The sequence below is a fragment of the Thunnus maccoyii genome, chromosome 20 (genome assembly GCF_910596095.1).
Source record: "Thunnus maccoyii chromosome 20, fThuMac1.1, whole genome shotgun sequence".
Classification (NCBI taxonomy): Eukaryota; Metazoa; Chordata; class Actinopteri; order Scombriformes; family Scombridae; genus Thunnus; species Thunnus maccoyii.
Window position 1 is genome coordinate 19848416 of NC_056552.1, and position 27166 is coordinate 19875581.

General features: G+C 39.7%; 1 protein-coding gene across 8 annotated transcripts in view; it reads right to left on the bottom strand.

Annotated features, from left to right (window-relative positions):
* The window catches only part of snx29 (sorting nexin 29), a 149540-nt gene that overhangs the window by 117262 nt on the left and 5112 nt on the right, over positions 1–27166 (bottom strand). For all 8 annotated transcript variants that reach the window (XM_042398263.1, XM_042398262.1, XM_042398261.1 and 5 more), the window contains exons 5-13: positions 26216–26396; positions 25836–25906; positions 23956–24216; positions 21528–21936; positions 20815–20930; positions 20329–20425; positions 20034–20116; positions 14998–15061; positions 14187–14315 (exon numbers count right to left, since the gene is read on the bottom strand). In XM_042398263.1, the coding sequence (XP_042254197.1) occupies positions 14187–14315; positions 14998–15061; positions 20034–20116; positions 20329–20425; positions 20815–20930; positions 21528–21936; positions 23956–24216; positions 25836–25906; positions 26216–26396 (1411 nt within the window). The remainder of the gene's footprint in view (positions 1–14186; positions 14316–14997; positions 15062–20033; positions 20117–20328; positions 20426–20814; positions 20931–21527; positions 21937–23955; positions 24217–25835; positions 25907–26215; positions 26397–27166) is intronic.

Below are 27166 nucleotides of genomic sequence, written 5' to 3' on the forward strand. Positions count from 1 at the left end.
GCTCTTTCTACACTTGCTTCATCAGTCTGTGTTTTTAAAAAGACAATGGACATTGCTTGCAGTCCACTATGTACATACATTCTAATTGGGCATCACAATTTAATACTGCAAATTCGAGTCGTTGTAGTAAAACACTTCAGTTTGTTCAGCCTTGTTTGTTCAGAGAATCGTTTATTCATGGCAAATGTTCATTGCGGTGAATAAACGATTCTCTGAAGGAACAATAATTTAAGTGTTGCTCCCGTGCTGGAGACTGAATTTTTATTTTCAGCAGCCTGATAATGAACACATTTTGCTGAATTATTGATCACTCTGATACAACTGAAATGTTGTCCGCTGATGTAATGTGCTTGCTCTTTGCATCATTTAAGACAGAAAACACCGCTTGAAATGAAAAACACAAAGAATGTTTGAACAGGAAAAATGTGACCATGTGGAATATACTGTATCAGCCTCAGCCTTGTTCACCACTAAAAGGTAATTACTGGTAATGAGATACATCAATTAACCAGATCTAACTAATAGATCAGTTTTTTAAGGGCTTATTACAATTACCTTTTTTTAATTTGGTAATCTTTGGTCAACATGTGATACCTTTTAATGTGGACATTCTACCTATGTAAGTAAATCACACTGCTTACAGCAAGGACACTTACTAAGAGTTACTTATATCGCCTAGAGCATCCCTGAGTTTAATCATATGTATGACTCCTTGCATAAAGAGATATTCATGTTCCCTGTATACCACCTCCAATATGAAAAGATGTGCAAATACAACAACCAGAAGACAAAATTCTCTACATCATGATACTAGATGATGGAGTCAAGCACAGCTGTGCAAGACAAAATTCTGATGCAGGTCTAGATCACACCTACATTACAACGTGTGTGTACAATATAAACGGTCTTGAGGGAAATTAGTGGGAAATGTACACAGGCTGCTGTCAGCTGATATTATTGGAGCTGTCAATGGGACAATGTAAATAGAGAGGTGTTCTGCAGGATATGAAAAAACATCGCTCTTTTATACTTCAAACAACAGCCTCAAATGCACAGCGCAGTTTCAAATCCAATTCAGAGCAGACTGATAAAAACAGGACCTGGAGGTGTAAAATAAACCGTCTGTGTCCTCTGGTCGCACAGCAGCTCAGGACACCACATGGTAAATCCAGCACAGCGTTTCTGGTTTTCCCTAAGACATAAACCTGCTCAACACTGACAGGCAAACTCTTTTCCACATGCCTCAACATCCTCAGACATTCATTTTCTTCCTTTTCTATTTCATCTATCCTCTGTGCCTCCCTTTATTGTGAGCAGAAAATGCATTAAGTTTCCCATCAAGGCTCAAAGGCACAGGATGTTTTTCTTGTTGCATCTCATTTCATCCTCTTAGGTCGATACTTCTATGTGTAAGTATTTTAATTACAAATTTTTTTTCCAATTGTTTTTACATTTGAACAATGAGTCGTTTTGTCTTTTAAGTGTCCGAAAATGGACCAGAGTCCAACGCGACGTCTTCGAATTGCTTGTTTTGTCCAAGTAGGCAACCAAGCATCAAATCATCACATTTGAGATGCTAAAAACAGTCAAATGTTTGGCATTTTTGATTGAAATTGTCTGAAACATAGAACCATAGGTTCCCAACCTTTTTGGATTGTGACCATTTATAGTCAAGCAATGCCTACTTGTGACTCCTTGTCACAAATATCTCTGTGAACTGTGAGCAGTTCAACCAATGTCTTCCCTTATAAAGACAGTATCATTTACTATTAAAATTAGAGTCTGAGGATGTCAAACTATAAGTCAAAGTTATTTAAGCTCATCCTGATAATCTGTACCAAATTTCATGGCAAGCCATCCAATACTTGAGACATTTCACTTAAAACCAGGGATCACCAATGTCATCGGGATACATCGTCTGGCGACCATGAATATCTGGACAGAATATCTGAACAGGTTTGCTATGAACTTTCATGGCAATCCATCCGATTGTCAAGAGCGACCAACATTCCTGGGCATCATTTAGTGCAGAAGAAATGTTTTTTTCTTGTTCTTTCCTGTCTTGTTAATCTTCTCGTGTCCCCTTAGATTGATATTGTGACTCTTTGGGGGGCCTAACCCCCAGGGTGAGAACCCGTGGATTAATAGACTACTTTTCTCGGCACAACCTCCAGAAATTGGAAGCAGTTCTCAATTTCTATATGGCAAAGGAAAACATCACATGTTTTCTGTTCTGTGCCTTAATGAATTCTGATTTATGTGTTTGGACGAGTGAGTAACCTGCCTGTCCTACACAGCGTATATGTATACTATTATCTTAAATACCCACTTAGGCTGCAATCCTAGGATAATGGACTTGCATTGACTTCCTCAACACTCATCATTACAACAACTCACAGGACAGAACCTGAATGATGGATGCCAAACAAAACTAAAAGTTCAAATCCCCCTTAGGAGTAACAACACTATACAATTTTCTCAACCCCAAAACTGTAGCAAGAAACTGCAGCTTTGGAGCTCTGTTGATGTTTTGCACTTGAGAGTGACCCATAAAGTTGTTTGATGCTTTGCTTCTAGTGAATGTTGGATCACTGCAAATGGTGAGTGTTTGAAACTCATCTGAAACTGTAAGTGTCTTCTCCGCCTTAAGGGACGGTAAAGTTTTAAATGAGTCTGTCGAAAGAGAAATACTTGCTCGGCATCTCCGCTGCGGAAACTGCATCATTCGTCCAGCTGATATGGGACCAGCCACAAACTGCTTTCTCATTAAGGGCAATAGTCTGACCCAGAAAGATTGTTAGTGTGAATGTCTGCTCAGAGGATAAGCCTTTTAACTACGTTGGTCAATAAAACTGTTGAAGTCATCTCATCTTCTTCCACGTGAGAGACAAGTGAGAGAGACAGATGAACAGTGTTTGAGCATAAGAAGATAGATTTTTTGAAAGAGTTTGTGATAGTTTTGTGCACAAAAGAAACAGTGAAAGAAAGGCTGTGTGCCTTAGAGATAGATTTAAAGACACTGTTACTGTTTTGTCTGCAAATGAAGGAGATGGTGAAAGAGTGTGAAACTGCGTTAGAGAGATAAAGAAATTGTAAATAATTTGTGTGAAAGAGAGAAAGTTTGAGTGTATTTTAGAGAAAGCAAATAACAGACTAATAATATATATAATATATAGCACGCCATATAACCACAATGTTTGCGGTTCAAGTCCAGCTGCGGACCCTTGTTGCATGTCACCCCACATCTCTCACTCCCTTTGTTTCCTGTCATCATTCCACTGTCCCTGCAATAAAAAATAGAGGCATGGAAAGACCCGCGCTCCTCCCCAGGGCCCTAGAGTGATTTTTCTCTCTTTTATATTCCCTCCACCACTTCCTTTATTATTTCCGTGCTTGGTAGTCGTCTTAATGTGCAATAAACACGGCAAAATTGGCCGTTCTTCAGGTACGGTTTGGTTTTGTTTGGAAGTAGTAAGCGAGAGGTACAAAGACGCCTTTAGAGACAGACAGCTCAGTCGCTGGGTAATGCTCCTGAGTGCAATTTACTGCTCAGCCTCAACTCACTTCAAGCATACACTCTTGTGTCACACTTCCAAAGGCTCAATGCCCAGAGCTGTATAAACACACAAACACACACATATATATATCCACACATAGGAACAACAAGGCTATGGGGTGCAAGGCTGGGTTGTTAAGACTTCAGAAGAAGGCCCACCTGGGTAAAGTGACATAACTGACTTCCCAAAGAAAGAAAACAATGAGCCTAAACACTCTCAACAAGTAAACTAGGCAAACTTCACAGCAGCTCTCTCTGCCTCTTCTTAGATCAGCCGTACCAGACTGCCTGGAGAAAAGACAGTGGCTGTGCCAGCTAAGAAAAAGGCATCTGCTCCCATTTCTTTTGTGTGTGTGTGTGTCTGTGTGTGTGTGTGTGTCCGCCTGTCCAACCGCCCCCTCTCCCAGTGACGAGGTACCACTTCCTAGCCCAATCCCACTCGACTGGCCGCCTTCCCATCTTCCTGCTGCGAGAGGCCTGCTTTCTGCTCTGCCAACTGATGTCTAAAAAGGGGGACAAGAAATGGTTGTGGGGAAACAGTGTGTGTGTATTCGTGTGTGTGTGTGTGTGTGTGTGTGTGTGTGTGTGTTTCCTCTACTGCTATCCTTGGGGGATCAAGTTTGAGGGTTAGACATTCTGGACATTTTTGTAATGTGAAGTAATTTTGGTTTTAGACATTTATTTCTAAAGCAACTATTTATTGATGACTAAATGGTGTTGATCACTGACAGCGAGAGTATCTGAATAAAAGGTGCTGTGTGATAAATTGATATCACACTGATACTGAGATATGAGGCTAGATATCAAGTGGGAAAAGCAGGGCTGAACAATCTGAGGGAAATATTTAATTGCAATATTTCTAACCAGTATTGAATTCTAATTTAAAGGTACAATGTGGAGTTTTATTATAAACAAACAAGTTTTTTAATATTCAGTGTTTCTCACTAACATACTGTATCCTTTGAGCTTAAAAGGTGTGTTGAATGTTTTTCCTTCTTCAAAAAATATTTGAAAAGTCAATTTTTGCAATATTTTAAAATCTATATTGTTTATATACATGTTTGCTATCTAGCTTCTTTGTTACCTTTGCTGGCATAGTGCAATTTCTCTTGGCGTTACCACCACCAGCTGTCAATCAGTGAAATAGCGTGACACCATGTCATGAGTGTGATTCACGTTGCTCTCACGCTCACGCACATGCACGTGTGTCCTTGTGCAAGTCCATACACTAATATTCAAAAGAGCTGTTTTATTTACTGGTGGTTGCCACACAGTTGTCCACTTATGGTAATAAAGACAAGCACTGGTGCACAATGTAAAAGTTTTTGTATGTGACTGACAACCCCTAATGCTGTCAGCTCTGCACTTTATAGCTGATTCAGCTGTGTCTGTGTCACTGACTGACAAGACAAAGTTGCTTATAAACTGAGTTGCTAACTGCCTGTCTGACAGTTTCATGACAGGATCAGCTAGATCCTTTATCTAAAGAAAGACTCACCACTCTGTTGGTGTTTTTGAATGGCAAAAAGACACAGTCAACTCTCTATGTTTTCAAATGTTCTAAATTTATAACAGAGCTGTAGCTGAGTAAAATGAACAGTGAATGTCTCTACCTGCTTAGTCATCATATACACATTACTAATGACTGGTTTGTTCTTGTGTGTAGAAATGTTATGAAAGCATAAATAGTCATCATCTAAATTCTGTCACAATATTGACATTGAGGTGTTCAGACAATGACAAATGTGATATTTGATTTTGGAAATGCAATGAAAAACTGGTTTGACAACAAACACATTGAGGATTTTGCAGATTATCCTTTAAGAACAGAACTGGTAAAGACGTTTTGAGCTGGTATACCAACACAGTGGAGGATTGTTACATGGGCTCTTGGGTTTCTAGCATTTGTTACAAGTTGGGAGCGAGGATGTGGGCTGGTATGTGTCAACATGTGAGCAAGGGTCTTACATCTTCATGTTATATTTGGAGGGGTTTGTGAGTAAGGGTCCTTCTGTATATCTCGGTTTTTGTGTGTGAGTAACTCACTAAGTGAGCAGCAGCTTGTTTTAGCCCACTCCCCTCTATCCGAGTCTACGTCAGCTGAAATCTATCTATGGCGGCTCGCTCATCCTCTGCCACCCCCATATACAGCCGGGCTTAAGACACACACACACACACACGCACACACACACACATGCCACTTCCTTGGGTTTGGATGCTGCTCTGCTATAAAAGTACTATTACTAGGAAAAGGACTAAAATAAGCAGCTGACTGGCGGCATCTCCCTCAAACAGCGGGACCATCTGGTGCTGCAGATAAACATTTAACCTAAAAAATGTCTTTTCTCTCAAAGTGATCCCTGTCAAAGTCAGTGCAGATTATACCTCAAATAACATCTTAATTAGCTCAACAGCGGTCAAGTACTTCAGCTAGGTGTCGGTCGGTGACCAAGATAACAGTCCTTTTACATGTTAAGATATTACCGTTCAGTGTCAGATCTTATGTCAGGCTTTCTGACTCCCATTTCACCCTTAGTGCAGGAGAATCACAAAGAATTGTGGGATACATAGCAACCGTTGCCAGTAGCCTCTTTCATTGAATGATGCTGACAGCTTCCAGCCCTCATTCAGTGGCTAGCTGCTCCTTCAGTGGTATTTATAGCCGCTATTGATCGAGACAGATTTGGCTGAGAAGGAAAAGCAGCACTTGAGATTTAGCGGCTGACTATAGAATAGGCTTTGTGTGTCCGTGCGTGTGTGCGCGTGTGTGCATGTGTGGAAATGCACATTGCATGTCACAGTCACCTGCAGGGAGAGCGAGGCAGTCGTGAGGCCATCTCTACCTCTCTTGCCATTTCCACTCCATTAAAATGTTCCATGTGAACACGAGAATCATCATATATTAAAAAACCCCATCAGCTGCTGCACTGTCCTCTTAAAACTACAAACCCATCAGCTTTAGAAGTCCCTTCTCACTTAACGTGAGTCACTTAACTTGTACTCGATCAATCCTCGCTGGTGCCTTGACTTTCTGTAGGAGGCTACTATCTGGAAACAGACCTGCTGGGGCTTTCTGTTTAGACTGCTGAAGGATGACTAATCCTCTATTTAAAGGCCTCAGGCCTCAACTGAAGACTTCTGGCATATAGGCAATCAATTGTAGATGGTGAGATGACGCAATTCACTTTCAGGGAAACTGTAGGTGGTCACTTATTGGGAGAGAGTGCATGTATAGAGGGGTGCAAAAGTCTGAAATCATGAAATGGTACAAAAACTTCATTTCACAATCATATAGATTATCAAGTTTGTGCAGGTTGGACCAGGTTAAAAACCAAAAGCCCAGCCAGTTACTTTCCTCTGGCGCCAGGTCTGCATACAGGAACTCCTCAGACTGAAAACAGTCCTGTGTAAAACAATACATGGGGCTGTGTTGGTGTGGGCGTGTTGTTTTAAGTGCCAGTGAGACAATGAAATACGATCCAGCAAGTCCGGTTGGAGTAACAGATTATTGCGTTTAAAGTCTGATCAGAAAAACACTGCACAGCGGTTTGTAATACTCACAGAGTGGAAAGTTATCACGCTGCAACCCTATTTACTGGTGCTGCAGCATGATAACTTTCTAACTACCTTACTACTACGGGAAGAAAACCCAGTGGGCTTATCTGAAGCCTCCACCTAAATGTTAAAATTTCACAGTGTTATATAGAACACAAAATTCACATACAGAAAATAATATGACAACATAACAGTGAGGGCAAACAAATAGTAACAAAATACAAACTACAGCAACAATAATAAAATCAACATGAAAGCAGAAAATGTGAGTGTGTTAATGTATTTGAGTGTGCGTGCATGCGTGTGTGTGTGTGTGAGTGTGTGTTTGTGAGGGAGATATTGGTTTACACACCTGTATTTACTCCTGAGCAATACTTATGATATGTGTCACTATGAGTGAATTAAGAAAAACATGGATACATGGACAACAATACATGGGGAAAAGCAGTTACAAAACAGCAGTGACATGGTCCTTTAAGCATCTCTTGTACTATTTTATATAGAAACAGTTTTTTCCTGGTGGGAAAAGCTATTTCATAATTTGGTACACCTAAATCTCATCAAAAATTGACCTCTCCAAGTCAGAAATTTAGTAGGATGAAGATCTGAAGATTGAAAAGTTGAGTAAGAATGGACCTGTGATTTTGTTTTAAAGTAAGTGTTGAACTGCCCAGGAATATTCCCTTCACTTGAATGTATATGTAACGCATATTTGAGAAATATTGATGTCATAAATAGTAAGAATCTGGAGTTTCTTAAATAGAGGAGCAGATGAGATGTCACTCTGATCGGGTTGCAATCCTAACAAAACGTTTCTGGAGGAACAAAATTTGACTGATATTCAGGTTGATTTCTCCAACTCAAACTCTCATCAACAATAATTGCCAGGAATCTTGTAGTTGACACCTCAGAGTATGATTTTTGCCACTGAAAATGATAGTTAGATTTTTTTATATTCAAGGATAGTTTCTTTAATCTGAACCATGTAGTGCAGACAGTTAAACCAACATTAGCATCCTTAAGGGTTGTGTCATCTGCAAACATTATTGGAGAAAGGATATTGGAGACATTAGACAAATTATTAGTATGGATAAGGAATAATAATGGTCCAAGAATGGACCCCTGTAGAACCCCACAGAGTAGTCTGGCTTTGTTGGAACAGAAACCCTTAACAAAAACAAACTGTCTACTCTGTACTTAGTATCATGAAACCATATGAAAAGCATATTTATGCAACTTTTCCAATATAACGAGGTAACTTTGTCAATCGGGTGAAGCAGAGCCATATAAGTGGAGTGATTTTTCCAGAAACCATACTGGTGTAAAGAATTGAATTAGAATCTAGTTGAAAAAGAGTCCTTTTGTATATAATTTTTTCTAATATTTTTGAAAAATATGACAGAGTAGGTATGCGTATATAGTTATTAAAACAACATGAATCATCTGCTTTAAACAGAGGAATAACTCTAACTAATCCTCTGATACAACACCTGTTTTCAAAGGCAAAGAAAAGATGTGAGCTGCAATATTTCACCTGTTTGTTATAATTATAATATAATTATGTCACCTATTTCTTGGATATCAGGGGGCTTAAAAGAAGAAATAATAGGAACATTTCTTGGAATAAAATCCAGTGGATTACCATGACATTTTGTTAGCTAATTCATAACCAATGTTAATAAAAAAAAAATCATTTTAGCTATATCAAATGGATTGTTGAGAGAATTTTAACCATCCAAAAAGACTGAAGGTAACTCTGGGATAGTCTTTTTTTCTTAGCAACTGATTTATTACTTTCCATGTGGTTTTAATATCTTTTGAACACCTCTGAAACTTTTCACTGAAATATTTCTTTTTTGCAGATCTAATGGAATGAATATACTTATTTCTATAAGATTTATTAACACCATGGGTAAGAGGAATAGGATTTGTGACATATTTTCTGTACAGTTTATTCTTTTTCCTCAGCAGCTTCAATAAATCAGGGCTTATTGAAGTCTTAACTGTATTTTTTGGTAGGACTGCCATTCGGAAAACATTCATTAAAACTAAAGACAATAACTTTCATAAAATTTTGCAAAATCAGCATTATTTTCCTCATATAGATCATCCCATGAAATACTGGCAAGCATGTCTTTAAAATTTGAAATATTTGACTTGCTCATAATTCTTTTGTGCAATATTTTCTCGGTAGGTTAACCTTGATTAAAGAGTACTGGAATATGAGAAAATGATCTGACAAATCTGAATACAAGACAAGATAATTTATTATTTGAAATCACTTAAAATATAACAGTTTATCCTCATTGTTTATAAGGTCAAGAGAACTGGACAAACTTTCATTAATATCTTTGATGATGGAGTCAGGTGGGCGATAAATAAAACCAACAATAACATTCATCCCACCAGAGAGCTCTAAAAAAAAAAAACAGATTCCACCTCAGCCGTATCTGACTTCAGAGAAAGATCATCCCTAATTTTAAATTCATAGTCGCCATGAACAAACAGAGACACTCCACCTCCAGATCTATTGTCTCTTGTGAACTGAAGTGTATTTAGATAATTTAAAGATTTCTCTAGAGTCCCCTGTAAGCCATGTTTCTGACAAAGCAATAACAGAAAAATCATGTTTGAGTGAAGATAAATAATGAATGAATTTGTCATAGTTGCTGGAAAGACTTCTTATATTCAGATGAAAAGTCTAGAATATGTTAGAAAGAAAGGCATAGAAACAAATGGGTTTCATTATAAAAACTACAGATTTTAGAGGAATTAAATGCTGAATAAAAACCTTAGGTCTGGGTCAACATCCAAATTGTAAGAGTCAATTGTAGAGGGATCAAAGGGCCTTCAAATTCAGATTTGTTGTAGTCCATAGTGTGTATAAAGAATAATGTGCTGAAGATGTGCGAGCAAAGTTGGCAAGAAGCAATGCAGTTCTGGGAAAAACATTATGGACCATAAAGCATTATACACTCTGTACTGCTCACTTATATTACCGTATCTGAATTACTGTGTGGAGGTTTAGGGTAATACGTACAAAAGCAAATACACTCCCTCTGCATACTACAAAGAAGAGTCATAAGAATAGTAAACAATGTAGAAAATTTAAGACTGCACATATAATGTATAAACCAACCAGCCCTCCAGATCTGTCTTGTCTGAGATTGAGATCAAATTTTTGCAATTGTGTCCAAATCTGTCCTGGTTTCATTACCGTTCTTGGACCAAGTTTTACATTTTAAAAGTTCCTTTTGAGTCTTTTCTAGACTCACCTTGAGATCATAGACTTGCTTTGACAGATCATCAATCTTCCTGTTTGAAGAATCAACTATGATCTGTGCACAAGTTTTGAAGCTTTTTTCCTGTTGTTCAAGCAAAGTTCTGTAGAAGTCTTTTTGCTGGTCCAACAATTCACGCACTTGAGCCATGGTGACATATTCCTCAGTGGTGTTGTTAGAAGCTTTTAGTATCATGGTTTGGTCATCAGCCTTCAAGGCCTACCAGGCCCAAAGTTCAGCAGGACAGAGCCAGAAACCTCCACAAGATACTAGTAATGTCCACAATTTAGATTCTTCTTAATTCAATCAGCAACAGAAATTCTGAGTTCAAGGCAGGATTCCTCAGATTATTGTTAGATAGAAAACCAGCCACAAGTTCAGAGAAACACAGCGGCAGCCATCTTTTTCCTGCACCTCCTAAGGATACAACTCAAGGAAATCTGACCTTTTGTACAAAGAAGTTAAGTTGGTCAATGCCAAACATTTGCAAGAAATAGTGCAGAATTTTAAATATTTCTTCTTCATTTTAAATGTCATAACTTCTTGTGTTTTTAAATGTTTCTGAATCCTCAAACTTTCTGATTATGGCCATGTTTATGTGAAAATATTTTCAATGTGGTCTAAGACTTTTGGATCCCACTGTATGTGTGATTTAGGGAAGGAAATGTAACTGCGCAATGAGTCTGCAAGGAGAAAAGTTTTTTCTGTTGTTCTGGCATTCATCCATTCTCCAATACTTTTAATCATGAGCTGGGTGCACTGGATGTGGAGACTTTGACACTGAAAGTTACACAAATATAGGTCCTTTTCTTGTCTGGATAAGGCTCTTGCCATTAGTTGGTGTAGTGGTAATTACTGTGATTATATGTAAAACAGTGATGCAGCTACTGTAGGTATATGAAGCACAGCCCAGCACAATCATCAGCAACAAAGCAGCTTTAATCACAGCCATGAAGGTCCTCTGGGCTGTTACAGCTTTTACACAATGTTTACTGATGCTGTGTGCTGACTGAAAAGTTTTTTTTGTTTAAATTTGTAGATACACAGGACAATAACAAATAAATGGAGGGAAAACAAAAGATCACAAAATGTCTCGTTTGTGCAGTCGCTAAAGCGCTGTTATCTTTGACTACAGACATTTTGACTCATCCAGGTTAACAAGACTAAGTCTATAACCACTCAACCACTGTACTCAAGAGGCTATAATCGATATTTTTTATCATAATGTATCAAATGACAATGTGTAATGTGAGAGGTGTCTACAGCTCTCCTCGGCTTTATGGTGCTTTATAGCTAATTTCAGTTCATTGTTTAGCTATCCAGCTGCAACTTTACTGTTTTGGTTCACTCTCACAGCTCTCATAGTGTTGTTTCTCTCTAAAAGCTCTAAAAACCTGCTGCACACTACCTGCTTAGCATCAAACGGCAAACAGACACAGTTAGCAACTAGCTCAACTGCAGGAACTTTCCCTCAGGGACCAAGAACCTTTTGAGGAATTGAGTTCCTCTACCTGAGTTTCCACCCAAGGCACCAGGATCTAAATTAAGTTCCAGGGAGATTGTTTTGACCCCAAAACAGTACCTGTTTGGGGGGGGTAGTACTTTCCAAAAGTACAGCAACTTTGGGGGCGGGGCTTCAACTTGTGTTCCGCTTCATTCATAAAACAAGGAGGTACTCTAGTATCGATTTAAGACCAGTTTAGGATGAGAGGAGGACATTTATCTTTGTTTATTAACATTAAAAGTAAAGTAAGGCATTGTTGCTTCCCAACTCATTTTAAGAAAAGAGAAAAAGAAAAAAGAGATAGATAGCATGAGCGAGCTGAGAGCACCAGCGAGTGAGAGAGAGAGAAAGAAAGCGGCGGTGGTAAAGCAAGGAGAGGGAGCAGCGGTAGTGAGAACAAAGCAGTGAATGAGAGAAATAAAAGGTTATTTTCTGATTGTTTCATGTCGTTACGTTCTAAAGCAGAAATAAATAACCATCAAACACTCAGCTGATGATTCACTGTAGAGACAGTAGCTCTTAGTTTCAGTGTCATTTTCCTCCTCTGCATTTCTCTTTTTCATTCATTCATTAACATCCAACTCATGGAGCAGTAAATACAAAGAACAACAGGACAAATCTGTGGTGTTGTTTCTTCATGTGTTAATACTGTGTCTCAAATAATGCCATCATTTTTAAATTCCTCATGAGACTAATTTACATGATCTACCTGGTTCCTCAGATGCAGTGGAAACGCAAACAGGACTGCACAACAGGGACTTTTAGTTTCAAGTTTAGTTCCTGAGATTAGTGCCTCTAGTTTCAATGTACCTGAAACATTTAGTGGAAATGGGGCTATAGTGGAGCATTTAGCAGCTAAAGAGCCAGATATTCTCTAGTCTCTACTACTCCTGAGGGAAAAAACAGAGCTTAAGGAGAGTAAGAGAATGCTGGATTTATATTCACCAGGTGGACAGAAACACAACTCCAAATGAATGATAATGCTGCTCTGTAACTGCTGGATGTGTAAATAAGTTTGCAAAGAGCCAAAAAAAAATCAGTTAATATAGGTTTAGAATCAGCAGTGCTTTGAGCTAAATACTAACATCAGCGTGCTAACATGCTCACAATGATAAGGCTAACATGTTGGTGTTTAGTTAGTATAATGTTTACCATGTTCACCATCTGGGTTTGGCATGTTAGTATGGCAGCAGCTCATTTGCACTAAGCACAGCTGAGGTTGATGGGAATTCCAACTTATTAACTGGGCACCTTTAATGTCTGTACCAAATATCACAGCAATACATCCTGTAGTCAAGATGTTTCAGTCTGGAACAAAGTGTAGGGCCAACGAACAGACCGTCATTGCCATTGCTAGAGCCATGCTGATATTGCATTGTCAATAACGACTGTGCTCCACTTAGCCATTGTTAACATTATTAGTGACACCTGTGTATTTTCTGCTATGACAAGTCAAAATGTCCGCTGTGAAAAAGCTCTATTCAGATGGCTTGCACTGACCACTGACAGGCCAGGCAATTAAAATTGAAAAAACTGCACATTTTCCAAAATGTGTACTGTCCCACAGCACAAAACAGCCATTATATTACTGTAGGACCAATAATACAACCATTGTGATGCCAAGCAATTACATCTCCAGCACTCTGCTTTGAAATAATTCCTCTCACAAACATCACCCTGCTATTCTGATTTTCAGCTGCTGAAAATAGGGGAAGTGTGATCCAAATAACTTTTGTCCTCAGGCTGAAGATTAAAAGCATTTACTGGACATGAGGTATAATACCGCTTCACTAAATGTTTCTGCTAGATTTCTTCAAAAAATTAGGCTCTTTACTTATATCTTGCACAAAAGTGACTTAGATTTATCGTATGTTGTTTAGAGGCACCTGCAAATTGTATTACATCTTCAAACTGGTTCATGGTTGCAAGTGATAAAAGACATTAAAGCCCCTACAGACTTTATGTGTGGTAGTTTATTTGGAGTTTACATTTTTTAAAGAAAATCTTTTGTAAGAACATTCAGCAATAATTGGTGGAGAGATTTTTCTGACAGACTTTTAAAGAGGAAGTTTTGTATGTGTATTTCAAAACCAGCTTTGATTTGTGACTTCCTCTTTGATGAAAAGTTAGTTTGAGCAAATCAGCACTGTTAGTTAGGGTTGATGTAACGCTTTGTTGCTTTGTTAGAACCCTAACCTCAGATTATGGTTTTGATGTAGCTTTAATCTTCCATAAAACTCAAAGAAATGATGGCATGAATATGCTTTCTATTATCATTAGTGTTTTTTACCTGGCCAGCGCCTGGACCTTAGCTGTATGTCTCTCCTCCAGCTCAGCCAGCTTCTTCTTCAGCAGCTCAGTTTCCTGCCTCAGGCCTGCTGAGTGCTCCATCTCTCCATCCAGCAGACTGCGAAGAGACCTGCCAAATACATCAAGTAGACCACATGTCACAGATAACATGAGTACACACTAAACAATGCAGTTCTGTCCCAAATACATTCGAGTGTAACTTCTTGTATGGACTTAATCGTCTGTATTTAGACATACTGAGTGTTCTTGTTCTGTTATTTTCATATACAGGAGATAAACAACATTACAAAGCCTCTTCAATTACAGACATAGTTGACAAACTGAGCTGCATTCAGCTCTGATATAAAACACTTAAGAAACACACATCCGTGACTGTGTCACTGTTAATTTTATGTCTAAGTACAAATCAGTTTATCACAAAAATCAATAAAACTGCTTGGGAGAAGATTCACATTTAATTATGATCAATCACAAAGGCTTATGAACGTAATACAGTCTTTGTTGGTTATTACAACAGAATTCTATTAAACTGTGTTTTGCAATTTGCTCAACAATTCTTTTTAGCAGCTGTTATATCAGTGTAAATCACAACCCCTGTTGGCTTATTGCTAGAAACAAAACAGTCTGTGGCCCCAGTCAGCACAAAAACGTCTCTGTTTAAAAAAAAAACAAGCTGACACTATTTTAATAGAAGGTCATCCAATATCTTCTTTCAGTCTGAGTGTGTGTGTGTCTATGTGTGTGTTTGGGGGTTTGCGAGCAGCAGATAAGGAGGATACATCCCAACGCACATGTTTTGTTCCTCCAGCTCGTCCTTCCTGTTCATCATGGCTACAATGGCCTGACGCAGCTCCACTGCAGAAGAGAGAGATCAGAGTGAGACGTCTGTGCGCTGAAACTACTTTAAATACATAAAACACACACCAACATTACACACTGAAATATGCACAAACTAATAACCTACAATCTTCAGACATGGAGATGACATAAACCCGTTTTCACTACACACTCGCTGGATTAATGCTGCACTTTTGTTCCATCCCAAAGATAAACTGCTTCAATAAAATCAGGTTTTACTTTTTTCCCCTGACAGAAGTTATACAGAACGATATCTATCTGACGTTCAGACAAGTTTATTGCTAAAATATACTTTTTGGAAGCTACTATAAAACATCAAAGAAATTAATCCAAGATAAATGCAGTGTATGAGGAGGAAAACACTACAGTCGTTTGACTCATATTAAACCATCGTATCTATCAAGAAAATATGAAAGTAATCTCTACTCGACCATTACGATACAATTCAGCTACATGCTAATGTGTCTGGCGGCAACGAATACACACTCTAAATGTCAACTTAAAAACACAATTACTGTATGAATTGTCAGCTGAATATCTAACTGTCATTTGCAGTAGGGCTTTTAGAAAACTAGAAGTAATATCATCCGTTTTGTGCTACTTGTGTGATCAGCAGCATCATAAGGACTGTGTCCTCCTTCATGCTCAGTCCAAACCCTCTATCCAGCAGAAATCTAATGTCAGCTGGGTTATAATTATCACTATTATTACTGTCAGCATGAAAAGAAGACCATTCTCTTCCTCTTGCTGGTCACTTCGGCTCATACAGTTCAGTTCAAACCAGCTGGATTTTTACACATTACAAGCCACAGTAGCCGGTAAAGAGCGTTAAATCAATATATTTACTGTATTTCTTTATCCAGCCTAGAAAATATCGTTGGTTGTCACCGTCATACATCTCTGATATAATTTGCCAAAGTTAGGGAGGAATTTCCTCCTAAATTCCTGAGTAATGTTTCAGATGTTACTTCTACTTCTCCTTCCTCTAAAAAGAGTTCTGAGTTTAAAGTCAGAACTCAAATAAATTTTTCATGTGGCCCTAATCCTCTTCCGTATGCTTCAAACATGTTAGAATGACTGACCTCTTCTATGTTACTCTGACTAAACTTTGGTGAAGTGAGCTGATATTGCTTTAAAATACTGGAATGTTAGCAAACAGTTCATCAGAACTGTGTCTCAGAAGATGAGACACTGACCAAGTTCACGAGTGTTAACTTTCTCAAGGTGTGTTAACAACAGCTCATCAACATTTTGATTCCACACTGATCACTGACATCCCTCAAGATGAGTGCTGAAACAGTTAGTCAACTGGTAAACAACAATTTTAGTAAACAATCAATTAATCAAGGTATTTCCTGCTTCCAGGTTCTCAAATGTGCTACTTTTCTGCTTTCCTTTTGTTTTTCATGAATATCTTTGGGCTTTGGACTGTTGACTGGACAAAAGACATCACTTTGGACTCTATCACGAATAAGACAAATCCATCAATCAATATAACAAAAATAATAATGGACACAATTGTTAGTTGGCCCACTGGTTATTTTGTTATATGAAAACAGGTCAAATTTGAACAACATATCAGCAACTAAAGTCTAAAATTTTCCATATCATTTTCAGCCTCAAACGCATCAGTCAGTCGAACCGTATCAGCCACCGCCAACGTCTGGCAGCAATCAGCTGCTGGGTGATGCTAATCTCTGATGTTAAGGACAGATTTGGGCTTGACTGTGTGGTGGCACAGTGACTCATCGCCATAGTTACACTTGGAGGTGCGCATGAAGGTTTCAAAGCCCTTAACTACGGCTGTTACCAACATTTCCAAAAATAACAACCATGAGACAAGGAGTTAATCTACCCTGCACTTTTCATTTCACCATCTACACACACGTGCACACACACACACACACACAAACACATGCAGAGACCACAACCCTATTCTCATAACTAATGTAGGGTGTCGATGTAGCCCCAGACACAAGTAGGTCTCCTCCAGCCCCGAGCTAAGTGCCTGGTTGGGGGAGGAGGAGGAGGAGGAGAAAGAGGAGGAGTGTGATGAAGAGCACAACAGAGAGCAGAGTAGAAAAGAGGAAGTCTATTATCTCCACAGCTCCATTCTCCACATCAGCAGGCCAGAAATAAAAGTGACCTTTAGTCCGACCACGCGTTCACAGCGGGTGCCACAGACGAGCCATTAGGGACTTCAGTAGAGCTAGACGCCCCTCTGTCCTCACTGGGGGACAAATTACAGCACAAGTGTGTATGTGTGTGTGTGTAAATACATATGCGTGCACCTTTGTGTTCATATGTGCAAGAGCCACCTTTTACTGGGAAAAGAAGCGTGTGTGTGTGTGTGTGTGCGCCTGTATGTGTATGAGTGGCTCCACCGGAACCTACACGCTCTTGCTCAATTGTTCCAATAATAGATGCATTAGCAGAGAGCTAGGCCATGTAATCGAGGTGCCTTGTGAATTATAGACTCCATACTCTCCAATCAATGGACTGCTTGGCCGCTGTCAGATCTGGATGGAAATCACTGAGCGAGAGCTTGAGCTACACATTTATGCTTCTTCCTCTCTAACACCGTATTCCTCTCCCACACTCACCTGTGCAGGGATGTAAAAATCCAGCTTGCTTTGGAATCATCTGTGTGTGTGTGTTTTAAAAAGCTTTAATCACGAGAAGGGCAAACACTGTCATTAGCCGTTTTTACTATTCTTTAGAACCAACCATACACACACTGTAATGAAAAATTACAAATTTTCCTTTCCATAAAACATCTTATTACTCTTGTGTAAGCATATGAGCCAATCAAGTACTCATTTTAATTTCTAACACGCTCACACTGTTAAAAATGGGTTACGTTAGGGAACTTACAAGATTGTAAAAATTGAAGCAATGGAGACCAAGATATCTGGACTTTTAGACCATAGTATGGGTCAAGCGCCAAAAATGCTGGATCCTACATTTCCCATAATGCAACTTAACGGCATCTTTCATTAGACCCATAGGTCCTCCTAAACGCTGCCTTCTTTCAAACCCCACACCTATTGGCACCCCTCCTAATGAGTAACTTGATATGTAATGATGTGATGGCGTGCCCCTTTAAACTTTGCCTTTATAAAGATATATGTATGAGAACTAGTGAGGAATACTGTTTGAGCTGCAGATAAGAGCAGTGCTTAATTGTGTTTAACTTGCTCAAGAGACAAGGTCTACAGCAAGATATTCTTACAAAATCATCAGTTTGTGATGTTAAGTACATTCCAACAATTTTTCTTCCGAGCCACTTTCTCTTAACCTGCCTCGTCTTCTTCCTCTGTGGTTTCCTACTTTTTTCCAACTTTACACAACCCCTACAGAAGGCGCATGTACTTGTTGATGCAGGTTACGTGAGTAGGCGAGGAGAGCAAAAGCAACGGAGCCAGTGATAGCGAGAGCAAGAGAGCGAGCTTTTACCAGTCGAGAAAAAGTCACGGCGTTTGCTCGGAATGCAAAAAATCTGTTTTGGCTGCGTTGCATTCTGGTGCATTTAGCCGACAGTAGGCGTAGAAATTGGTATCTCTGCCTCCGCCGCGATGGATTTCTCCTTTTGTGTGATTGTTGGATGTGAGGGAGTCTGGAGAGGAGCTCTTGCTGTTTGATACTGAGGGTCTGACACCAAAACCCGATGTTACAGGGATGTTACAGTGATGTCACAGCCTTTCAGGGTGGATTTGTCTTTCAACTAAAACCTTCTCCTCGACTGATGTTTGCCGTTTTACATTGTTCTAAGGCCTCACGGAGCTCTGAACCTCAAAGACTATTTTCTCAGCCTCTGCAGCAGCGATTTTTTTAGATCACCAGCTCTCTTCGTGACCCCTTGAACTCTTCCTACCAAAGGCTAATACTTTGGACAGTAGCTCAGTTGCAGCGCTCACAGCCAGCTCCACTCACCTTTCCTCCCCCGTCCCTCTGTCCCCTTTCTTCCTCCTCCTCCTTCAAACACACTCCCACAACCTGAATCCAAGTGTGAGCGTCTCTAAGCTCTGACTATCTCCTGGGCAGTGAAGCAGACCATCAACCGCTCTCCAGGACACCACACATCAAATGCTCATCAAGTGCTTTTTGAATATTGAATTTTTATCCACATCTGAAATCAGGCATTCACACACACAAGCTGACTTCTTCTTCTTCTTCTTCTTCTCACAAGAAAAAGCCTTTGAAGGCAGCATATGAGTGTGTGAGTGTGAATGTGTGTGTGTGTATATATATATATATATATATATATATATATATGGTAACACATCCATACACTGGAGCAGCAGTGCCACCTGGTGGATCATATGATAACATGGGAATGCAGAAGGGAACTTTCCCTTTTCATAGGACTCCCCTGATAGCAATTAGATCATTTTAACTGCAAAGAAATACTGTGAGATTTGAGGTTTGATTTAATTTGCTACAGACTACAGCTGTGGTTACATTTCCAGATAGAGACATGTCAGGACTTCTTATGAATACACTCTAAAATTAGATTGTCTTCTGATAAAACCACAAGAGGAACTGGAGATTCATACAACAGGATTCATGATTTTTGCTATCATGTCCAAGTCATTTTTAAGTTTGATTTGTTTCATCCTCAGCACAGCAGAGAAATTAACCTGCAGCAACTTATGCCGCATTAGTCCCTACTTGATTCTTGATACTTGACTTAATCCTCACAAAGCTTGGAATACTGTTTCCTACCTCGATTTGTTTCAAATAAAGCTTTGTTTTTTTTAATTATCTGACTCAAACTTGACTGGACTTTCATATCACTCACATATGATATTTTGCTTATGCGTTGCCTTGATGCTGCCTCACATGTGGCATAATCCATGCTGATTCATACCACAGAACAGGTTTGAGAACAATCTGAACAAGATGAGTAAGTGAGAGAGTGAAGAATAGTAAGAGACAGACACATGGAAAAAGAGAGAGAGACACTCACCCACTGTCATGGATTCTGGCAGACCAGATGTTGGCAGCGCGTTGGTGAGCGGAGCAGACTGCGCCGGTGGACTGGACTCCATACTGGAACGCATGAAGAAAGAAAAAACTTTGACTGTCTGACTTTTTTTTTTTAATTATTTATTTTTTTTGGAAAGAAAGCTGAATCTACAGAGTGAAAGCACAGTGGCTTGAGTTTCCTGTGCAGCCCTGTGACTAAAAGTGATGATCAGTTACCGCGCACTGCAAATAAATCAGACGGCAACACGTCAGATGTGACTGGAACAGCTGCTTACTTGAATGGTAGCTGCGATGTGCTGCTCTCACAGTTTCCAACCGGTCCTGTTGATTCACACTGAGCAGGAAATGCAGCCGTGTCTTCCACAGAGCTCACTAGCACAAAGTAGAAGTGAAAGTGAAGGTGTGAAGTAATAGAGAAAGTCCCTACATTATATCTGATGTTGGCAACTTATCCCTAAACTGAAGCCATTAACACACAAACAAACACAAAAGAATCTTAACGCACCTGTGGCTCACTAAGCTGCCATTGTAAAAACCTTGTATTTATATATTTTTATACAATTAAAAATGTATGTTATGTATGTATATTGTATTATGTAGGTCATAAATGTGGAATCAGTGCAGCAGTGTAGGCTAAAGGCAGTCAAGACTCAATACACAGATTTGGCATCAGTACATCAGGAAGTGTTTTAAATATTCATTTGTCTTCCTTGTAGGTGAAGGAGTCTGCTTTTGTTTTGGTGTGTGTGTGTGTGTAGTACCTGGCTGAGGGTCTGCAGGGTTCAGGGGAATGAGAATGTCTGAGCTTCTGTGGTCTGTTATCACTTGTATGGGGCTCCACGTGGACACACTGGGTAGACTCCCCACCACCGCCACCCTGAAAACAAGACAATTTCACCCTCAGTCGGTTTGGATGTGGCCTTTTCCCGTGTAATCAATCTCTGCATTTCAGTCCCGTTCTGCCTCGCAAGTCAAGTGTTGACATTTTGGATTGAAGCCCCAACTGCACAACACATTCTTTTAGTTACGTTTCTAGTCTTACCTATCTAACTTTTAGTGATTTTTGTCCTTTTTAGGGAAGGTTTAGTGAACTAACACTACAATTTGTTATGAATTTTGGCCAAAGAACCAAACACTAATAAAATAATGTTGATTGATTTTCAACTGCTTTCAGTCTGTATTTGCTTTTGTCTTCAAATTAAAAAATACTTCTGTTTTCCAGAGAGGAAACTGGCTCTTGGATCCTGATAATCACATGTAGCAGCCCATAATTTGACAACTCAACATAAAAAACATTTGAGAAACAAAAGTAGTATTTTTTATGATCTCCTTTTTAATTTCACAAGCATTTTATGAACAACCTCCAAGGGTGTTGTGCTCCAAGCCCACATTGATTTCTTTAACTTATCAGATTAATAAATGTGAAATTTCTCTGTTTCTTTACTTTTTATAATGTGACATTCAGCTAACTCACTGATCAGAGCTGATCCTCTCTTCTTCCTGTGTTTGTTCTCTGGGTTTATACATCTCCTCCTCTTCCTCCTCCTCCTCGTTGTCTATACTCTTACTGTCTGGCAGAGGAGGTGTGGGTGCGGGTGTGGGCGGCGTACGAGAGGGATGGGGCGACCCCACCCAGCTGACGATGCCCGGGTCAACCAGCCCGTTCTGAGCCGGCGACTCAGAGAGGGCCGGCTCCAGAGGGTCTACTCCTTCCTCCACGCTGCTCTGAGCGGGAGCAGTGTGGCTCTTCCTCATCGCGCCCGTCTTCTGGGAATCCTCCTCTGCCTCCTCCTCATCCTCCGCCCCTCCGTCCAGATCATCATCAAAGGAAATGATGTTGGTGATCTTCTTTTTCCTCCGGCGCTCCTTCCTCAGCCCGGAGTCTGGGTGGAAAAAAAAAAAAAAAAGATGAAAAAGGAATGAACAAAAAACTCAATCACAATCTTGAATAAAGTGAAACTCAAATGAATTCAGACTAGCTCCCTCCAAATGTCTATGCAGCAAAGTTTAGTATTGGAGACATCAGCACCTTAAGTTTTTTTCAATTACTGCAGGTCTCTAAAAGCGCAGTTCTAATTGTGCAATATGTGCTTCCACTGTCTCTTCCTTTTCAGAGTCAAAAAGCCTGGCTGTGCATTAGCGAGTCGTCTACTGCTGAATAATCTGAATAGCTCTTCTCACCTTGGCTAGCCAACTTAGAATTTCATTTACATTCATTCCAGTGGAAACTTAGCACCGCACAGTTAAAATTTAAAAGCCCGTTCATCCCACTGAGCAGAACATATGGAGAGAAAACGGTGCGAGTTGTCCCAGTGGGACCGACCGGGGCAGATGACTAAATGAGGTCAAACAAGGAGGCCGACATCCTGGACGTTTATTCATTTCATAAGGGACTTCATCACCGCCGCGCCACTCTGCTGCAGACGACTTGCGTTACATCCACTAGATTTCTTCTACCAGTGCATTCATTATGCACGCTTAAACTGAACCATATGTTTGTGCTGGTTCTGTAATGCTTTTGTGACATTTGCTACTTCAATATTAAAATACAGCTTATATCAATATGCTGTCATATGTTGGAGAGAGAGTATCATGGCCTATGACTCACCACATGCAAGGGGTGGACTAAATAACACAAACCTTACAATACAGTAAAATAGCCCCACAGTAAAGCAGATATCACATCAGTGGAGTTCATAACTTGCTGTTGCTTTTGTATTATAGTTGCTAACACTTCAATATCATGTAGAAAAATAACTGAGAAATGATAACTTCCTATGTTTAACATAACAAAACAGTTGAGTTACAGTCAGTTGTGGTTAGAAAAGAGGAACAGTGAACACTTGCAGATTGATCATGAAGTTAAATAAAGAAATCTCACAGTCTAGACCGAACATGATAAGCTTCAACAAATGTGTATTTATTGCACGTTTATTGTACTGTAATGAAAATTATTTCTATTATTCTGTCCTCCCCCAGTTTATTGCAACAAAACTGAGGTGCTCCTGTGATTTAGTTTTGTTCTTCCATAAAGTAGGGGGGCTTGTGAGAATTTTTTTTCCAAAAATGGTCAAAAGCGAAGCAGCAGAGTCCAATACGTCCTGGCTTTTAGTCCCTAGTATGGATCACACCCCCAAAACCCTGAATCCTACAATTCCCATAATGCAACTTGATTGCATCTTTCATTAAATCCTTCCGATCTGATAAATGCTACAACCCCAGTTTATAAGACAGACTTTTTGTTATAGATTCAAAGTCTCAAGCCAAAATTAAAGGACGACTTTATCAATTTTCAAATTGATTTCTATGGTTCTAATGTAGGTAGTACATATATATAAATCACATTAAACTTTCTTCTGTCTACCCTGTAATAAAATATCCTTCTTCATCCAGCTGCAAAAGTCTGCCTGGTGACTCAAAACACATTATCTGGCGGACTTTCGAGATCTCCCTTAGACTACAAACTACGTTTCCACATTCTCTGTATTGGTGCCCTCAAGGACGGTCAATGGTGGGTCTCCCAAAACACTCCTGTCCACAATGATATGCCAGCAATAGGGAGAAGCAGACAATAAAATATCACACTACTAAATACTTTAAAATATCAGCATATTTGGAAGAAAAGTAGTTACATGATACGAGGCTGAATATCTTGCTGTGAAATCACACAACAACAGAGTGTGGAGGAAGAAGCGACCACCAGAGCAACGTCACAGACATAACCTGAAAGACAAACTTCAGCTGCTGAGTTTCTCTGTGATTCCGCTGACAACAAACCAGAGAATTTTGAGCCTCCGGTGGACAGAAAAGCTGAATCTAACACACAAAAACAACTAGCTTTACAATATAATGTTGGAGCTTTTTATCAGTAGAGTGCCCCCTTAAATGTTGGTGTTCCCTACCAGCAGAGGTGCTGCGTGGCAGGACAGGCAGCGGGTCTGAGGCTCCATCCGCTTTGGGGGTGAAGCCGGGCACCACGGCCGTGGCTGTGCTGATCTCTCGGAGCAGGGTGCTAACCCCCTGAGTCGATTCCTTCCACAGGCTGCCGATGCCCTGCGTGGACTCCTTGAGGAGGTGGGACACCGATGTGCCTCCTGCTCGTGTCACCCCACCGTTCAGGTCACTGTTGTCAATGTTGATGGCAAACAGGATGGAGTTCAAACCTGAAGAGCGCAGCAGAAAAGAGAGGAGCAAAATGTAATTCATTACAGATCAGTCGTTTTAAATCATATGAAGCTTTTGAACTTCTGCAAAGTGCTTCGTAAGCTTTTCTGGGCGCACACAAGGAGAGCGGGCAGCTTCAAATGAACTCAGGCTATCTGCCTGTGTATGAAAAGAAAAAATCTGCAAAAATCTGGCATAAGATCAGTGGTACATGCTCTTATTATTTTAAGGTTTGTGCTCATCTGAGTTTGTGCTCATCAATAGTTCAACAGTACAAGCCATTAACACGAATAGGGTTAGCGCTACAATTCCAACCAAACACAGTCATGCTAAACAAGTAAACTGCAAAGTCAGTTCATTTACTGCTTTTACAGCAGCTCTGTTTGTGTACAAGAAGAAGACTAGAAGTCTCCATCCCATAGTTACAGCTCTATAGTTCTTCTTAATACGTCCATGCCACAGCCACACTAGCTGTTGTGTTGTTCTCATTACACACCAGAACATTTTTGGATGGATAAAAAAATTAGAGACAAAACTTTGCTCTTCTTACCACAAATGGGGACAAAATGCAGTTTGGCCTGATATACAGTGGCACTAGAAGAAAGGCCACTAAAGTAGCCATCAGACTCAGCTTGTCAGGATTAGCTTTATGTTGTGAGACTTTCTACATTGTTAGCTTCAGTTGTGCTTTAAGCTTAATGCTATTGTTAGTAGTAATATAGTATAAGTTGGCATGTTAACACACTAACAGTGCACATTTATCATGGTAACTAAGTAGACACATTTTAGCACACCGGCATTACCATTGTAGCATGCTACGTTGTTAGAGGCCTTTTTACAGAAGACATTTGACACGTCACAGTAGGAAAAGAGCAGGTGTAAATAATAAAATTAATGACGAGCGAATTACATTTAGTTACTTTTGGTTCAGAGTCTTGATATTATACATGCTGGCTCACTGTTAACATAGTTAATGTTATTAGTAACCTGAAATGACTACTATCATGGTTTATGTACACTTTGTTCACCTTAGCTCTGCTCTTTACATGCTCACTGTTAGCATGTAACATACTAACTTTACACATATTAGAACACTAAGATCATCATGTTAGCATGCTGTATTTGAATAACATGTATTAGCATGTTTACTACTATACAGTGCCTTTGAGTAAAATTGCAAACTAAATAAATATTTAGTAATGCGCTAGCTTGATTAACATTTAGCCACACTAAATATTAATGGCTAAATATTAAATGTAAATATTACAGCCATGGTGTGGAGTATGTTTACCCTTCAAACTACACTCACTGAGCACTTTATTAGGAACGTACTAGAGTGCATTAAATTGGAAAGTATTCCTAATATTCTTTCCACCCCATTAACATACATGAAGGTTGCAAAATATTAGCACTTTTCAATGTAATCCACTCCAGTACACCACCAACACCCACTACAACCTCAATAATAAACATAAGGTAGAGTTATCACCTTTCTGACAATGTCAACAAAAACTGAAACTGTATAAGCTTTGTAAAACTGTTGTAGTGGATTGCATTAGATTGCACAGGTGTTCCTAATAAAGTGCTCAGTGAGTGCATATCTGAAACACAAACTCACCTGCAGCCATGGTTGGGAGCATGCTTGCTCTCTCTTCATCGAGGATAAAAGCCCAGTCTTCATAGTAAGTGCTAGAAAACAGAGAGGACGTGAAGACAATCTCTAATCAAGACAAAAAGGGGAAATGCCTGCATACCTGAGGAAAGACCAGCTATTCAGAACATAACTCTGGAGTCTGGGTGAGTCATTAAAACTGAGACTCAGACCAATATGCAAAAATGTGAAACTTTTTAACTGTATTATGAAAATGCAAATATATTTTTTTTATCAAGTTCGCTGAACTACAGTTAAAGAGGTGATTTCATCAAGAAGAAAGCTGCTCCCATAAACCACAAACACACACACACACACACACACACAAACACACACACTGTACTAACCCCAGGCGTGGGCGGTCAGCCAGGAGTGTGTGCAGGTAGCGCTCCAGCGAGTGCTCGTTGAGGGCGCAGCGCAGCCAGGCACGACCCCGGCCCAGCTCTGACGAGATCTGTCGTAGGGAGTAGAACCGCTGGAGCTCGTGGCGGTTCAGATGCTCCTTCACATAGAACCAGAAAGTCAACTCTGGTGGGGGAGGGGGAGATAAAAGAGAAAGATGAGATGATGAGAAGAGGGAGGACAGACGAGGAGTTGAGAGGTGCAGGATGGAGGGCGGTGAGGTTAAATGGTTAGAGGGAAAAAATGTGGCATGGAGGGAGGAAGAGGAGAAGAGACAAAGATGAGGTGAATTAGTTTGATCTCATCTGTGACAAACAACTGTTCCTGAGTTACGTAATAGACTTAAAGGGTCAGTGAAGAAGTCCTGAGAGTCAGCACATCTTCTGTCTCTCATTAACAAATATCCACAGCTTCATCCTGACTTCCTACTTGTCACCTCTGCATATTTTACACTCACCTCAGAGCTCACAATACATATATATATATATATATATATATATATATATATATATATATATATATATATATGTAACATAAAACAACAAAAAAAGCTTCTGAGCCTGTTTTAATGTTAAGTTTTCTGAGGTGTGGTAATTAATAGGATTGTGTGCTATGCTACTCTTTTGCATGTGATTAGCATATAACCTCAAAACAATGTGTTAAAATTATGACTATGGCTATTTCTGGCTTTGTCAGAGAGCTTGGCTTCATTAGGGAGCTCTAAATCCACAAGTTCAGCCACAATCCTTTCTTCTAATTGACTGTGAAATACAGGAAGCCGTCAGATATGCTAATAGTTATGAGTTGGTAGCCATTACACAAGTCATGCATTTCTCCTCCATCTGGAATTAATAGTCGCTGGATTCTTAAATATGACACAGTAGAAACTATTTAGT